We start from the raw sequence: 18,406 nt of genomic DNA, 5'->3' as shown, positions 1-18,406 counted from the left end.
CAGTGTCCAAACTAGAGTACAGTGGCTATTCACAGGCACAATCATGGTGCACTACAGCTTTGAACCACTGGGGCTCAATCAATCTTCCTGCCTCAGCCTCTGAATTGCTGGGACTATAGGCAAGTGTCACAGTGCCCAGCTCTGACTGCCAAGTTTTAATCTCAACACTGCCACATATTAGTTGTACCACCTTTAACTTTCATAAATTGTTTCCTCATTTGAAAAATCGAGTTGGTCATAGTAATTACTTAGTGAGGTTGCTCTGAAAAATGAAGTGAAATTAACATGTGCTTAGTGTCTTAGAATTGTGCCTGGCACATGGCAAACACTCAAATCTTATCTATTAATATAGTTGTTATTTTTAATATTATTAAGTCCTCACACAAATGGACAAGGTTATACAAGGATATTCATTGCAATATCAAATGGGGGAAGAATTAGATGAGTTATGATAATTCTGTACGATGGAAAAATATGCAGATTTCCTTACCAAATGAGATATGAGATTTCCACATGTACTATATGAAAGATGTCATTTATTGAACAAAACAAGGAGGATGCAGAACAATATATAGAAGATAATCCCATTACATTTACTTACATCTCTGTCTATGCATATCTATCCATCCATCCATCCATTTATGCTTATGATAGAAAAATATCTATGCCTCCTGGGAATGGGTTTGGGGAGTGAGGATTTTTACTTTTTATTTTGTAAAGTGGGTTTGTCTTTGCTTTGTCTTGTTTTTGTTTTATACGAAGTATTTCTTTGATAATTTAAAATGTCATTAGCATACCTTGTTTTTAGGTTTCAGGCAAACCTGATCTTTATAAAAATAACACAGAGGTCAGAAAACACGTAATTTTGGACTTTAGTATGCAAAGCCACATGCCATTAATACTAATCAGGAAGAACCTGAAAAGCTTCCTTCTATATTCAGTTTCTCAAACACTTTGTGGCCTACTTATTTGGAAATACCCTTAGTCACTTGAGCTGAGCAACTTATGGAAAACACAGTACAGTTGGGAAGACAGAATTTATAGTATGAAGAAGAAGGATTGACTTTAGGCAAAATGTTTCTGGAAATAAGCTTTGGGAAAACTCAAATCTCCTCATTCTCTTTCTTCAGGCTAACTCCAATTCTCTATCCAAAGCCAAGTAAAAGGACATCTGGCTTGCTAATATTATTTACCACATTTCCTCATTATGTTTATTGCTGTAATTTTATTGTAATGCATAGTAATTTCTTGACTTAGCATTCTTTGGGTGGCCAGAAAAATAAACTGATTTTGGCAACCTTGAACCAAAGACAAAAAGGAGGGGTGACGATTTATTCTAAAATGGTGCTGGGACATCTCACACACTTAAGAGTTGACGCCCAAGCTTTAGAAAAGACGTAGGCCAGAACAGCCGTAGGAACCCAGCAATAATTCTCAGATCTTTTCTCCTGGCTCTGTCTATCAAAAAGACTTAGCCCCAGTGATTCTAGTCCTTATCTCTCTAGATCTGCTTCTGGATCTATCTGCTATGGACAGGGAGATAGAGTCAACAGCACAGATTTGTTATGAGTGGTTTCCAAGAAGGGGGAAATAATATGAATAGACAATAACCCCAAGAAATATCTACTATATTTCCGTGTTGAGTAACTTTTAGTAATCTTTTAAAATTAGTTGTGAAAGTATATGGCTAGAAAATAGCTAAAAAGTCTGAGAAGTTATAACTGTTTTTCCAGCTTCAGTTCCCATGTGAGCTCAAGTGAAACTATCATCATTTGGGGTGATAACAATTGGCTATTATTATCTGTTTTACAGATGAGAATACAGTGCTCAGAAAAATTTGGTATCTGACCACAGGGCTTCCATTTTTAAGTTTTATCCTCTTTCTCCTAAACTTCACTATCTCTTATCCAAGTTAACCTTTATCTCATTTTTTAAGCTACTTAATTAGTAAATGATTTCAAACCTTTAGTCTGAATTACTGGGATAAAAAAATTGGTTTTGCTTTCAGGTGCAGATGAAAGACATAGCAGAAGAGCTCTTACTACAGAAACCTGAAAAGAAAATCGGGATCTGGAAGGCAAGTAATGTTTCTTATATTTTTCCTCTTGTAAGTTTTGCTCTGTCAAAGTATTGTTTTTCTTTCCCCTTCTTCTTCAAAAATCCTCACTGAAGACATACTGTTTCCTAAACTGACAACTGAGCACTGATACTGTTTTTAATAGGTGAATGGAATTTGGAGGAAAATGTGACTCTATCAGAACTCTGTTCTTTTTTTTATATATACTTTAAGTTCTAGGGTACATGTGCACAATGTGCAGGTTTGATGTACCATGTTGGTTTGCTGCACCCATCAACTCATCATTTACATTAATTATTTCTCCTAATGCTACTCCTCCCCCAGCCTCCCACTCCCCAACAGGCCCCAGTGTGTGATGTTCCCCTCTCTGTGTCAAAGTGATTGCATTGTTCAATTCCTACCTATGAGTGAGAACATGCAGTGTTTGGTTTTCTGTCCTTGTGATAGTCTGTTGAGAATGATGGTTTCCAGCTTCATCCATGTCCCTGCAAAGGACATGAACTCATCCTTTTTTATGGCTGCATAGTATTCCATGGTGTATATGTGCCACATTTTCTTGATCCAGTCTATCATTATGAACATTTGGGTTGGTTCCAAGTCTTTGCTATTGTGCAGGGTGCCACAATAAACATACGTGTGCATGTGTCTTTATAGCAGCATGATTTATAATCCTTTGGGTATATACCCAGTAATGGGATGACTGGGTCAAATGGTATTTCTAGTTCTAGATCCTTGAGGAATCACCACACTGTCTTCCACAGTGGTCTAACCAATTTACACTCTCACCAACAGTGTAAAAGTGTTCCTGTTTCTCCACATCCTCTCCAGCATCTGTTGTTTCCTGACTTTTTAATGATTGCCATTCTAACTGGCGTGAGATGGTATCTCATTATGGTTTTGATTTGCATTTCTCTGATGACCAGTGATAATGAGCATTTTTTTCATGTGTCTGTTGCCTGCATAAATGTCTTCTTTTGAGAAGTGTCTGTTCATATCCTTTGCCCACTTTTTGATGTTGTTTTTTTTTTTTTTTTTTTTTTTTTTTTGTAAATTTGTTTGAGCTCTCGTAGATTCTGGATATTAACCTTTGTCAGATGGACAGATTGCAAAAATTTTCTCCCATTCTGTGGGTTGCCTATTCACTCTGATGGTAGTTTCTTTTGCCGTGCAGAAGCTCTCTAGTTTAATTAGATCCCATTTGTCTATTTTGACTTTCGTTACCATTGCTTTTGGTGTTTTAGTCATCAAGTCCTTGCCCATGCCTATGTCCTGAATGGTATTGCGTATGTTTTCTTCTAGCATTTATATGGTTTTAGGTCTAACATTTAAGTCTTGAATCCATCTTGAATTAATTTTTGTATAAGGTATAAGGAGGGGATTCAGTTTCAGCTTTTTACATATGGCTAGCCAGTTTTCCCAGCACCATTTATTAAATAGGGAATCCTTTCCTCATTTCTTGTTTTTGTCAGGTTTGTCAAAGATCAGATGGTTGTAGATGTGTGGTGTTATTTCTGTGCTCTCTGTTCTGTTCCATTGGTCTATATATCTTTTTTGGTACCAGTACCATGCTGTTTTGGTTACTGTAGCCTTGTAGTATAGTTTGAAGTCAGGTAGTGTGATGCCGCCAACTTTGTTCTTTTGGCTTAGGATTGTCTTGGCAATATGGGCTCTTTTTTGGTTCCATATGAACTTTAAAGTAGTTTTTTTCTAATTCTGTGAAGAAAGTCATTGGTAGCTTGATGGGGATGGCGTTGAATCTACAGATTACTTTGTGCAGTATGGCCATTTTCATGATATTGATTCTTCCTATCCATGAGCATGGAATGTTCTTCCATTTGTTTGTGTCCTCTTTTATTTCGTTTAGCAGTGGTTTGTAGTTCTGCTTTAAGAGGTCCTTCAGGTCCCTTGTAAGTTGGATTCATAGGTATTTTATTTTCTGTGTAGCAATTGTGAATGGGAATTCACTCATGATTTGGTACTCTGGCTGTTAATATTGTATAGGAATACTTGTGATTTTTGCACCTTGATTTTGTATCCTTAGACTTTGCTGAAGTTGCTTATCAGCTTAAGGAGATTTTGGGCTGAGACGATGGGGTTTTCTAAATACACAATCATGTCATCTGCAAACAAGGACAATTTGACTTCCTCATTTACTGATTGAATACCCTTTATTTCTTTCTCTTGCCTGATTGCCCTGGTCAGAACTTCTAACACTATGTTGAATAGGAGTGGTGAGAGAGGGCATCCTTTTCTTGTGCCGGTTTTCAAAGGGAATGCTTCCAGTTTTTGCCCATTCAGTATGATATTGGCTGTGGGTTTGTCATAAATAGCTCTTATTATTTTGAGATACATTCCATCAATAACTAGTTTACTGAGAGTTTTTAGCATGAAAGGCTGTTGGATTTTGTTGAAGGCCTTTTCTGCATCTATTGAGATAATCATCTGTTTTTTGTCATTGGTTCTGTTTATGTGATGGATTATGTTTATTGATTTGCATATGTTGAACCAGTCTTGCATCCCATGTATGAAGCAGACTTGTTCATGGCGGATAAGCTTTTTGATGTGCTACTGGATTTGATTTGCCAGTAATTTATTGAGGATTTTCGCATTGATGTTCATCAGGGATATTGGTCTAAAATTCTCTTTCTTTGTTGTGTCTCTGCCAGGCTTTGGTATCAGGATGATGTTGGCCTCATAAAATGGGTTAGGGAGGATTCCCTCTTTTTCTGTTGATTGGAATAGTTTCAGAAGGAATGGTACAACTGCTCTTTGTACCTCTGGTAGAATTCGGCTGTGAATCTGTCTGGTCCTGGACTTTTTTTGGTTGGTAAGCTATTAATTATGGCCTCAATTTCAGAGCCTGTTATTGGTCTGTTCAGGGATTTAACTTCTTCCTGGTTTAGTCTTGAGAGAGTGTATGTATCCAGGAATTTATCCATTTCTTCTAGATTTCCTAGTTCATTTGCATAGAGGTGTTTATAGTATTCTCTCGTGGTGGTTTGTATTTCTGTGGGATTGGTGATGATATCCCCTTTATCATTTTTATTGCATCTGTTTGATTCTTCTCTCTTTTCTTTATTAGTCTTGTTAGCAGTCTATCAATTTTGTTGATCTTTTCAAAAAACTAGCTCCTGGATTCACTGATTTTTTTGAAGGGTTTTTTGTGTCTCTATCTCCTTCAGTTCTGCTCTGATCTTAGTTGTTTCTTGCCTTCTGGTAGCTTTTGAATTTGTTTGCTCATGCTTCTCTAGTTCTTTTAATTGTGATGTTAGGTGTCAGTTTTAGATCTTTCCTGGTTTCTCTTGTGGGCATTTAGTACTATAAATTTCCCTCTACATACTGCTTTAAATGTGTCCCAGAGATTCTGGTACATTGTGTCTTTATTCTCATTGGTTTCAAAGAACATCTTTATTTCTGCCTTCATTTCATTATTTACCCAGTAGTCATTCAGGAGCAAGTTGTTCAGTTTCCATGTAGTTGTGTGGTTTTGAGTGAGTTTCTTAATCCTGAGTTCTAGTTTGATTGCATTGTGGTCTGAGAGACAGTTTGTTGTGATTTCTGTTCTTCTACATTTGCTGAGGAGTGCTTTACTTCCAATTAGGTGGTCAGTTTTAGAATAAGTGTGATGTGGTGCTGAGAATAATGTATATTCCGTTGATGTGGGGCGAAGAGTTCTGTAGATGTCTATTAGGTCTGCTTGTTGCAGAGCTGAGTTCCGGTCCTGGATATCCTTGCTAACCTTCTGTCTCATTGATCTCTCTAATATTGATAGTGGGGTGTTAAAGTCTCCCATTATTATTGTATGGGAGTCTAAGTCTCTTTGTAGGTCTCTAAGGACTTACTTTATGAATCTGGGTGCTCCTGTGTTGGGTGCATATATATTTAGGATAGTTAGCTCTTCTTGTTAAATTGATCCCTTTACCATTATGTAATGACCTTCTTTGTCTCTTTTGATCTTTGTTGGTTTAAAGTCTGTTTTATCAGAGACTAGGATTGCAACCCCTACTTTTTTTGCTTTCCATTTGCTTGATAGATCTTCCTCCATCCCTTTATTTTGAGCCTTTGTGCGTCTTTGCACGTGAGATGGGTCTCCTGAATACAGCACACTGATGGATCTTGACTCTTTATCCAATTTGCCAGTTTGTGTCTTTTTATTGGGGCATTTAGCCCATTTACATTTAAGGTTAATATTGTTATGTGTGAATTTGATCCTGTCATTATGATGTTCACTGGTTATTTTGCCCATTAATTGATGCAGTTTCTTCATAGCATCGGTGGTCTTTACTATTTGGCATGTTTTCATGGTGACTGGTACCGGTTGTTTCTTTCCATGTTTAGTGCTTCCTTCAGGAGCTCTTGTCAGGCAGGCCTGGTGGTGACAAAATCTCTCAGCATTTGCTTGTCTGTAAAGGATTTTATTTCTCCTTCACTTATGAAGCTTAGTTTGGCTGGATATGAAATTCTGGGTTGAAAATTCTTTTCTTTAAGAATGTTGAATATTGGCCTCCACTCTCTTCTGGCTTGTAGGGTTTCTTCTGAGAGATCTGCTGTTAGTCTGATGGGCTTCCCTTTGTGGGTAACTCGACCTTTCTCTCTGGCTGCCCTTAACACTTTTTTTCCTTCATTTCAATCTTGGCAAATCTGACAGTTATGTCTTGGGGTTGCTCTTCTCGAGGACTATCTTTGTGGTGTTCTCTGTATTTCCTGAATTTGAATATTGGCCTGCCTTTCTAGGTTGGGGGAGTTCTCCTGGATAATATCCTGAAGAGTGTTTTCCAACTTGGTTCCATTCTCCCCATCACTTTCAGGTACACCAATCAAATATAGATTTGCTCTTTTCACATAGTCCCATATTTCTTGGAGGGTTTGTTCATTTCTTTTTACTCTTTTTTCTCTAATCTTGTCTTCTCGCTTTATTTCATTAATTTGATCTTCAATCACAGATACCCTTTTTTCCACTTGATTGAATTCGCTATTGAAACTTGTGCATGCATCATGAAGTTCTCATGCCATGGTTTTCAGCTCCGTCAGGTCATTTAAGGCCTTCTCTACACTGTTTATTCTAGTTGGCCATTCGTCTAATCTTTTTTCAAGGTTTTTACCTTCCTTGTGATGGGTTCCAACATCCTCCTTTAGCTCAGAGAAGTCTGTTATTACTGACCTTCTGAAGCCTACTTCTGTCAGCTTGTCAAAGTCATTCTCCATCCTGGTTTGTTCTGTTGCTGATGAGGAGCTGTAATCCTTTGGAGGAGAAGAGATGCTCTGAGTTTTAGAATTTTCAGCTTTTCTGCTCTGGTTTCTCCCTATCTTTGTGGTTTTATCTACCTTTGGTCTTTGATGATGGTGACCTACAGATGGGGTTTTGGTGTGGATGTCCTTTTTGTTGATGTTAATGCTGTTCCTTTCTGCTTGTTAGTTTTCCTTCTAACAGTCAGGTCCCTAAGCTGCAGGTCTGTTGCAGTTTGTTGGAGTTCCACTCCAGACCCTGTTTGCCTGGGTATCACCAGCAGAGGCTGCAGAAGAGCAAATATTGCAGAACAGCAAATATTGCTGCCTGATCCTTCCTCTGGAAGCTTCGTCCCAGAGGGGCAGCCGCCTATATGAGGTGTTTGTCGGCCCCTACCACGTAGACACCTCCCAGTTAGGCTACACGGGGGTCAGGGACCCACTTGAGGAGACAATCTGTCCATTCTCAGAGCTCAAATGCTGTGCTGGGAGAACCACTGCTCTCTTCAAACATTTAAGTCTGCAGAAATTGTCTCCTGCCTTTTGTTCAGTTGTGCCCTGCCCACAGAGGTGGAGTCTAGAGGCAGTAGGCCTTGTTGAGCTGCAGTGGGCTTAATTTTCACATCGTAGTACAGCAACTTTCAACATCTGACCCACATTTCAGTGACTTGCCCAAGAACCAGATGCATTGTGGAATTCTGATACATCTCTTCAAGAGCCCCCAGGTTGTATGCCAAGAATGTTGCAGGACTTTTCCTTCGTTCAGCTAAAGACTGGGTTCTTGTCCGTCCCTCGGCCAGGAAAATTTAGGCTTGGAGACGGTTTAAAGGGTGAATAAAGCTGGGTTTTACTGGGTGAAAAGGCAGGGGAATGAAAGGGAAACAGGGTTCCTCCACAAGGCCAGAGTCCCCTGCTAGAGGCTTCCCATCAGCCCTTGGAATTCAGAACTCTGTTCTTTTTAAAAAACTTATTATTAATATTATTTGGGTCTTGCTGTGTTGCCCAGGCCGGAGTGCAATAGTATGATCATAGCTCGTTATCACATCTAACTCCTGGGCTCAAGTGATCCTCCTGTGTTCACCTCCTGAATAAGGAGCTCTATTCTTAAAGAGATCCTTGACCTGCTCAACCTTAGAAGTGTGTGATTGCCTTAAGTATGTATTTTTCTTTATTCTGCGTGTCATGGATTTACTGAGACAAGCTGTGCATTCCAACATGTGATAGTTTATTATTGAGGGTGAATTACACAAAAAATGAGCAGCATGCAGCAGAATCAGCAGGTTAAATTGTCTTACATTGTGACTTTCATTTATCTGCCTGTCTGTCTATCTATCTATCTATCTATCTATCTATCTATCTATCTATCTATCTATCAATCGACAGAGTGTTGCTCTGTCGCCCAGGTTGGAATAAAGTGGCACAATCTCAGCTCACTGCAACCTCTGCCTCCCAGGTTCAAGCAAGTCTCATGCCTCAGCCTCCCCAGTAGTTGGGATTACAGGCACGCACCACCACACCCGGCTTATTTTTTGCATTTGTAGTGTAGACGGGGTTTTATCGTGTTGCCCAGGCTGGTTTTGAACCCCTAAGCTCAGGCAGTCTGCCCGTCTTGGCCTCCCAAACTGCTAGGATTACAGGCATGAGCCATCACGCCTGGTACATTATCCCTTCTATTTAGAACTGCATTTTAATCATAACTGTACACTGCTCTCAGGCATCCTCACAAGGGCACTTTGCCGAGCAGGAGCACACATAAAAAATCAAATCAAATTGAAATATAAATAAAAATATTAAAAGCAAAAGGATAGAATTTTAGCTTTAAAAGAATTAAGATAACTATCATTTTGATGACTTAAAACCACTACAATATAATACCTGGCTAGAAATGGCCTATTTTGCTTTGTAACATGCATGATAAACATAGTCTTCCTTTTGAACTTAGAAGTTTATGTGTACTTATCCTTCTGCAGGTGCTAATAAAATGTCCAACTAGACCTAGGTGACCCTCTGCTAACTAACAAAAATGGATGTTTATTTGAATATTAGAGGAATGTATGTATCTGTTAGTATGCTCTTTTGTGTATTTTCCTCTTGAAAAGAAATAAACTTTTTTAATGTTTGTTTTTTGCTATAGTTTTGATTGAAATATTACATGGAATGGAATTATTTGTATATAATTATTTATTACGTGTATTTTATTATTTTGTTTGAATTACAGGTTTTAGTTAAATTTCTAAGTTTTAGTATCTTAAGCAGATCTTAAAATATTATTTGCTGAGTGGATTTTAAATAAACATCACAGTCTAATACATAGCTGTTCCTATTTGTAGGGCTATAATTTTAATATGGGCCATATGGTGGGGGTCTTAACTTTTTGTCCAGAGAACGTGACATATGTCTCACTAAAATAGGGACATCTATTCACTTCTGTTCACTTTATCTGGGTTAATGGCACCACAATTCATCTAGACTGCCTGGAGTTGCCTTCACTTTTCAGTTTCCAACTCAGATGTCATCCTCAAGGCCCTTCTCTGTAAAGGCTTTACACCTCCAGGCAGAATTAGTTACTCCTTCCTTTGTGTTACCATGGCACTTTTAAAAAAATGTAACTCTCTAAACAAATTGATGGTCACATATTATTTGTTTCAAGGAATTTATTTTATGTGTTGCTAAATCCATCTAAACTGTTGTCTTTGGAATGATACTTCCTTGCATGGTTGTAAGCTAAAAATCAACTTTGGGGAACTTAAATATTAAAATCTGTTTAGTGAATTCAATAAAATCGATTTCTTATGTTTTCAATCTGAAAGGCTAAATGGGGTTGAATATGTGATTTTAAATGGGCAAAATAAAATAAGTAGATATTTTATATTTCCAAATTGTAAAGATATATAATAAATGTTGATAAAAATAACTTTAGGTGTTACTAAAATGCCATGGGTGCTTCTGGCTTTCATGTTATGTAAAGTAAACAGTCAGTCAAAGGAATTTTAATAAAATAATTTATTAATAATCATTATTTGTTATTATTTTTAGTCATTATTAACATAATAAAAAGATGTCTCATCTAAAAATATAATATTTACAGGATAAAATTATAGTGAAGCGCTATAGTACATTATTTAACTTATAGAATCAATTGATAATTTTTTCTTAAAAAATGAAAAATATATTAAATGTTAACTACTTTTACTTTTTAAAAAGCAAGAGAATTATATATTAATATATAACATGTAATAATAAAATAAATAATGTAATAACATATAATCATAACATTATGATTACTTTGTTCTGTTTAAACACAGAACTCATACAATGTACTAAAAAGTAGTTTTTCACCATAATCTCAAGCTGTAATAACTGTTAACATTTTTAAACAATGTAGTCATATGGTCTAAATCATCTAGTCATTTCTTTTTCACTCTACCTCCTAAAAATGAAGCCATAAAAATATAAAGGAGACAAAAGAGAAAGGAACAGGGGAAAATATTGTACCCATGCCACACATTTCGACAGGCAAAATTACAGGAGATAGAAGTTGGTAATTGTTAGCCTAATTAATGAGCCAATTTCCTATATTCTCTGTTTTGGTCAGCCTGTGGAGAGTAAGTGGATCTCTTCATCTTGTGAAATCATTGCTTTTCGCAAAGCATTATTGAATCCAGTTACTTCAAGACAATTTCAACGTTTTGTGGCTCTAAAAGGAGATTTATTGGAAAATGGTTTACTCTTTTGGCAAGAAGTACAAAAATATAAGGTATTGTATTGGGAGCTGGAGAAAACCACCTGTTTTGAGGAGGAAATGCATTAAAATGTCAGATTTTCAACTAACTTTATGCACAAGATTTATATAAGATATCCCAATTTTGCCATCTTTTTCCTACCAGTATATAAATATTGAGATGTTTATCGTCCGATCTCTAGATACATTTATTATTATACAGTGAAGAATAAGAGTGAGCCCTGGAATGATAATACAGTTTGGGCATTCCAAGTCTGAAAATCTGAAACCTGAAATGCTCCAAAATCTGAAACTTTTTGAGTGCCAACATGATACTTAAAGCAAATGCTCCTTGGAGTATTTCAGATTTTTTATTTTTGGATTTGGAATGCTCAACCAGTAGGTATAATACAAATATTCCAAAACTAAAAATGAATCCAGAATCTAAAACACTTCTGGTCCCAAGCATTTTAGGTAACAGATGCTCAACCTGTATTAGGTTTTTTCCAGATATTAACGTACATGTGATTTAATGAGAACCTTCCTGAAGAGAGTTTTAACTATATTTCTACACATCAATCATCTCTAAATGTATTGTACATATTTTTTCCTAACAGTATCTATATTTGGTGTATCCATACAACTAAAATCTCTTTGTAAGAATCCCTCCCAGCCATATTTACAGTAATAGTAATCAAAGATATTGGATTATGGATAAATAAACCAGTAGAGAAGAGAAAGGAATTAGAAAGAATTAGAGATGAAAAAGAACAGCCAAATTCTTAACAAAATAAGTAAAAGAGAAATGGTTAGGTACAAAGGCAGTTTATTTTCAGGATTAAGTGTTTAGTGTAATCATACAGAATCTTCACATTGAAGAGGAGGAAGGAACTTTCCCTGTTGTGTTGTCTAGACTTGAATAAAGAAATGTCTAGAAATACTGAAAGGTATTTTAGTCTTTGCTTAAATGCTCCCAGAGGTAGCAGGCTCATTTCCTTGCAAGCAGTCTATTCCATCCCATTGTAAACATGGGGAATAAAAATTAACAATTTAGGAGTATAATGCTTTCAAATGGCCTATGTACTATGTACTATGTGACACTAATATAGTTGCTTAACATATAGTTAGTAGTTGCTCAATTAAATTTATTTCTAAGTTTTTCCAACATACAGTAAAACTGTTTTCTACCCTTTTCTGTTATCAACAGTTTTTGTACTATTCTCAGCTGAGACTGTAACATTAAAAAACAAAATTTTTGAGACAGGGTCTCACTTTGTTGCCCAGACTGGAGTACAGTAGCACAATGACAGCTCACTGCAGCCTTGACCTCCTGGGCTCAAGTGATCTTCCCACCTCAGCCCCCCAAGTAGCTGGGAGTACAGGCATGCACCACCATGCCTGGCTAATTTTTAATTTTTTTGTAGAGATGGGGTCTCCCTGTGATGCCCAGGCTGGTAAAAAAAAATTTTGAGAGAAGCTTTTTCACAGTCTTTCACATGAGCAATATTAAAATAACTTTTTTGGGAATTAGAAAGGAGGTAGAGTGTGTTTTTCTCAATAGGTAATTTTTTCTTATGGGTGGGCAGAACTATCTTTAACCTAATGTAAATATGAACAAGCCTAACCCTGCTAGGACAAGAGGTAATGAGATAAACTTTGTAAAATAGGTATTTTAAAAAACCAACTATAGACTTATACACAGTGAACCCTTAGTTTTATGACTTTCTCCTTTAAGGCCTCCATTTAAATTTTGGTCTCCATTTTAATGTCTTTTCTACAATATACATGAGAGACTTACAATACTAGGTAGCTATTAAAAAGCAAGCTATCGGAGTAAATTTGTTTATATAACAAACATTTACTAAGTATCGAATGTGCCAGGCATTATGCTAGATTGTAGGCATAAAAAGGTGAATACAACACACTGCCCTCTTTCAGGCAGGAAAACATCCATGAGAACAAATATTAGGAAATAATGTTGACTCTTATCCTTGTTCTGACTAGGTATAGTTTTAGCACGGAGGAGAGAATGATGGGGTGGGGGGACAATAGGTCAGTGAAGTCTCAGCAAGAGTGATGATACTTGCATTGGTCTGTGAGGGATTTTGCCAGCTGTAAGGCGTTTATTCCACTTGATAAAGTCTAACCAAGCTAACTCTTATAAGGCTTACTCTTATTAAGTGTTTACTATGTGCCAGATATTTTCTTAATGCTTTTCATGTAATAATGAATTTATTCTTCACAAGAATCCCATGAGGTCAAGGATGTCATTCTCATCACTTCACAGATGAAACTAATGCACAGAAAGGCTAAGAAATTCCCGACATCACACAGCTAATTAACTGGTAGAGCTACACTTTGAATCAGGTCATTCTATTGCTAAAGCTCATGGCCTTAACCACTAAGGTGTGCTGCTTCTCAGTATTGATTGTGGTAATATACAAAGAGATGGCTGGAGCAATCTTAGTCAAACATTTCTCTGGATTGTGAAAAGTTGGAAAGAACCAGTTGTACAACAAGGACATTGGTTACTAATTTATGATGTATCTATATAGTAGAACATTCTCTACCCATTAAAAATGTTCTAGGGGAATAATCAATGATGGGAAAAGATGTTCTGCTCATTGATCTTTTTTAAAAACTAGCTATAAAAATCAGTATGGTTTAATCTAAAGTGTGTGCGTATGTGTGTGTTTGTGTCTATAAAGAAAAGACTGGAAGGATTTATTTATCCAGCAAATATTTATTAAGCACCTACCAAGGGCCAGGCCAAATCCTGAGGATACAACTGTGATCAAAACAGTCTACCCTGTTAGAGCTTACAATGTCAGAGGAAGGACAAATGAGTGGTAGACAAGACAATTATAAGAGTGTGATTAGTGCAACAAGGGAAGAAGCACAGTATGCTATGGGAGTACCTGAGATGGACGTCTCTCCTGGACTGAGAGTCACAGAAAGCTTACTAGAGGAAAGTATGCTTAAACTGAGACCTTAATAATAGGCGAGAGTTAACTAAGCTAATGGCACAACAGGGCAGAACAATTAGAAAAAAAAAAAATCAGTTATAATTATGTCCAAATGCTGTCTTTTTGCTCAAAATTATAATTGTGTAGCTTCACAAATTTGTTTTATTTCACGAGCCTTATATTCCATAGTTAGGAGGCTAATTGAATAACATAAAATAGGCTTTTTCTTTTTTTTTCTTTTTTTTGAGACACCATCTTTCTCTGTTGCCCAGGCTGGAGTGCAGTGGTGTGATCATGGCCCACTGCAGTGTCGACCTCCCTGGGCTCAGGTAATCCTCCCACCTCAGCCTCCCCAGTAGCTGGGACTACAGGCATGCACCACCACACCCAGCTAATATTTTGTATATTTTTATAGAGATAGAGTTTCACTATGTTGCCCAGGATGGTCTGCAACTCCTGGGCTCAAGCCATCTGCTCGCCTTGGCCTCCCAAATTGTTGGGATTACAGGCATAAGCCACTACACCTGACCTAAATAGGCTTTATTCTAAGGTGATGCTAAATTGAGTATGAAGTGCTAATTGTCACAATGTAACATTATATTAAGTTTTTTTCACACTTACACCAAATTATATATAAAGTTTTACATGAAAGACATCAGAATTTTTATTTCTTTCATAATATCCATAGGAGAGCTATAGCCCAGCATATACTGGGTACTTAATAAATGTTGGTTCATTTCTGGGCCTAAAGTGAGAAGTTTCCAAGTTGTTTGCTTTCTGATGATTTGGAAAGCAATGTCTTTGACAGCAAAATGCCATAATTCAAGCGAAATTACCTCTTTATTAAAAAAAAAAAAAAAAGATAGTCCTATACCTGTGACTTTAAAACTAGCTCATTTTGGGCAAAGGACATGAACAGATACTTCTCAAAAGGTGTATAAATGACCAATCAAGAAACATATGAAGAAATGCTCAGCATCACTAATCATCAGAGAAATGCAAATCAAAACCACAGAGAGATACCATCTCACACCAATCAGAATGGCTATTATTAAACAGTCAGAAAACAACAGCTGCTTGGTGAGGCTGCAGAGAAAAGGGGGCACTTACACACTATTGGTGGGAATGTAAATTAGTCCAGCCATGTGAAAAGCAGTCTGGAGATTTCTCAAAGAAATTGAAACACAGCTACCATTTGACTCAGCCATCCCATTACTGTATGTATACCCCAAGGAGAATAAATAATTCTGCCAAAAAGATAAATGTACATATATGTTCATCACTGCACTATTCACAGTAGCAAAGACATGGAATCAACCCAGGTGCCCATCAGTAGCAGACTGGATAAAGAACATGTGGTACATATACACCATGGAATACTACATAGCCATAAAAAATGAAATCATATCCTTTGCAGCAGTGTGGGTGGAGCTGGAGGCCATTATCCTAAGAGAATTAATGCAGGAAAAGAAAACCAAAAACCACATGTTCTCACTTATAAGTGTGAGCTAAACATTGGGCACACATGGACATAAATATGGGAATAATAGACACCACTGACTACTAGAAGGGGTAGTGAGGGGAGGGTGGGTTGAAAACCTACCTGTTGGGTACTACGTTCACTACGTAAGTGACAGGATCAGTACCCCAAACCTCAGCATCATGCAATATTCCCATGTAACTAACTTGCACATGTACCCCCGTGTCTAAAATAAATGTTGACAATTTTTTAAATGGCACATTTTAATGTATGATCATTAATTTTAGGTTATCTATAAAGAGAATAATGCGATAGGGTAACTACACAGCATGGATAATAAAAGACATAGAATGGCACACCTGTTGACAACCAGCATGCCCACTACCCTTTTTGAGCCTAAATCACCTTGGTGTAGAGGCAGGACTGGACAGGAAAGCTTTTATATCCACCTGTAGGCAGAGTTAGGTGCCTATTCTCAATGTTCTCCTAGGATACTATGTATACCTCTATCATAACATGTATTAACTATCCAGAATTGGAGTAATGTGTTCTCACACTTCTCCAGTGGAGATTGAACCTTAAAAGGGTAGGGGCTCAGCTCAGTGTCTGGTATATAACAGGCCCTCATTATATGGTTGTTAAATGAGTCAAAGTAGATACTAATATCATTCCTTTGCCTAGAGGAACAAGTGATCAGGATTATATGAAATCTGTATTTATGTCATGTACATGTATCAAAGTCTTAGGTTCCTCAAATCCAAGAGAAAGAAAATCTATAATTTTTTAAAGACAGCCTTGAAATATATCACTGCCTTCTTGACCTAAAGTTGAAATGTATATATTAATTGAAACACATATTGATACAGTTCTATTAAGTGTTCTAGTAGTTCATTAATTATATACCATTCTATCTTTCCTTCTTCTGTTCAGGACTTGTGCCATTCTCATTGTGATGAGTCTGTCATTCAGAAGAAGATTACGACTATTATCAACTGCTTTATTAATTCCAGTATTCCACCAGCTTTACAAATTGACATTCCAGTAGAGCAAGCCCAAAAGATTATTGAACACCGGAAGGAGTTAGGACCATATGTATTTAGAGAGGCACAGGTAAGAGATCAGGGCATGTGGCTAAGCATATTTTAAAATAGATTGACAATCCTTTTAAAGATAGATAACCTTTTGGGCCAGGCGTGGTGGCTCATGCCTGTAATCCCAGCACTTTGGGAGGCTGAGGCAGGCAAACTGTTTGAGCTCAGGAGTTGCCAGCCTGGGCAACATAGCAAAACCCCGTCTCTTAAAAAAAAAAAAAAAAGTAAATAAAAATTAAAAAGATAAATATCCTTTTAAAGCTTGTACATTATTCATATTTGACAAGGTTCCAGTCCTTCCAATACTGGGACTTATTCTATTTAATTTAAATAATCTTTGCATATGTGACTGAAATATAAAAAGCTAGTAACTTAAATGCAATTTTTTTCATGATCATTTACAGTAAATAAAATTAAATATTACCTTTTGGCTTTCCATGGTTACCATTTTTGTTTTTAACTTGTTAAATTCCAGCTAATTCCTGCTTTCTTTTCCAACATTCATATTTCCTTTTAAAATATCTGCTACCACAAAAATGTGTAAAATAGGTGTGTCCCAAGATTTGTGTATTTTTAAAGATTAGAATATTCACATAGCTCGTAAAATAAGTGAGAGGAGATTTAAGTACTCTACCAACATAAAGTATACAAACTCATGAAAGGAAAATTGTGCCTGTTAACCTGCTCAAGTTACTTCTTTTTAAGATAAATAATAGAAAACAGTGACTTGGTGAACATAATTTATTTGCATTTTAAAAAGCCTTTTAGTGATGCGGTTCCTAAAAAATGATTAAGAAAAATAAATTATAATAGGGGTAATAGGGAAGGCCATGTCATGAATGAAGTGATGTGAAACAGATTTAGGGTATTATTGCCCTTGAGCATGGTAAAAGGCGATTATTCTTACATTCATTTGTGAGCCAGCTGTGTTCTAAGTCCTCCAAGGAACCAAAAGTGGACTCACAATCCAAATTATGCATTAAAATAGGCAGAAATATAGAGGAATGATTGAGGACGTGCTATAGAGAAATGTTGAAAACATGGTGTCAGAATGGTAACATCTGTTAATGAAAAGATCTTAGAGATAGCTTAGCCTAGCCTGGGTTTCCTAGTAACTAGGCCAGGACTTATCCATTGACATCAAAGGCCTTGAGTCTGACGGTAAATGTCTGGAGCTGCCAATACCGGTCAGTTCTGATATACTCTTCAAGGATTGTAACCAAAGAATTTTATTGGAGTCCTCTAGCCTATGACTTCTACCTGATTTTCTAAAAGGGAGTCCTACTAGATATATCTTAAATATGGACGTTAGAGCATCTGAAAATAAATAATCTTTATTTAGGGGCCTCATCCCACTGAATCTGTTGTTATTCCTCTTTTCCCAAGGAAGTTTAGAGAATGGCATTGCCGTCTACCCCAGGATACAAGCCACAGATCTGATTGGCCATCTCCATGTCTTCCCTCTCCTTCATTTCCTTACCTCCATATCTAATCCATTCCTAAAACTTTCCTAGTTGTCTCCTCATTATCTGTCATTCTGTCCACACCTCCACTCACCTACCTCATTTTAGATCTGCAACATGACTCATAATGTATTACAGAAACTCCCTGCCTCTGGGTTCTCACCAAATCATCCAACTAAGGGTAGACAGAGCAATCCTTTTTTAATGTGTATCTGATCATGTCACTTTGCTTAAAATATTTCAATTCCGGTCAAGCACACTGGCTCACACCTGTAAGTAATCCCAGCACTTTGGGAAGCCAAGGCAGGAGGATTGCTTGAGGCCCGGAGTTCAAGACCAGCCTGGGCAATATAGTGAGATCCTATCTCTACAAATAATAATT

The 18,406-nt window shown here is 36.9% G+C and overlaps 1 protein-coding gene across 3 annotated transcripts in view; it reads left to right on the top strand.

The window, feature by feature from the left end:
• RGS22 (regulator of G protein signaling 22) overlaps positions 1-18,406 on the top strand; it is a 154,379-nt gene that overhangs the window by 117,749 nt on the left and 18,224 nt on the right. For all 3 annotated transcript variants that reach the window (XM_030937766.1, XM_030937765.1, XM_030937767.1), the window contains 3 exons: positions 2,009-2,077; positions 10,899-11,060; positions 16,401-16,580. In XM_030937766.1, coding sequence (XP_030793626.1) covers positions 2,009-2,077; positions 10,899-11,060; positions 16,401-16,580 — 411 coding nt within the window. The remainder of the gene's footprint in view (positions 1-2,008; positions 2,078-10,898; positions 11,061-16,400; positions 16,581-18,406) is intronic.

This window comes from Rhinopithecus roxellana, chromosome 9, assembly GCF_007565055.1.
Source record: "Rhinopithecus roxellana isolate Shanxi Qingling chromosome 9, ASM756505v1, whole genome shotgun sequence".
Taxonomy (NCBI): Eukaryota; Metazoa; Chordata; class Mammalia; order Primates; family Cercopithecidae; genus Rhinopithecus; species Rhinopithecus roxellana.
This window is presented reverse-complemented; position numbering and strand designations above follow the sequence as displayed.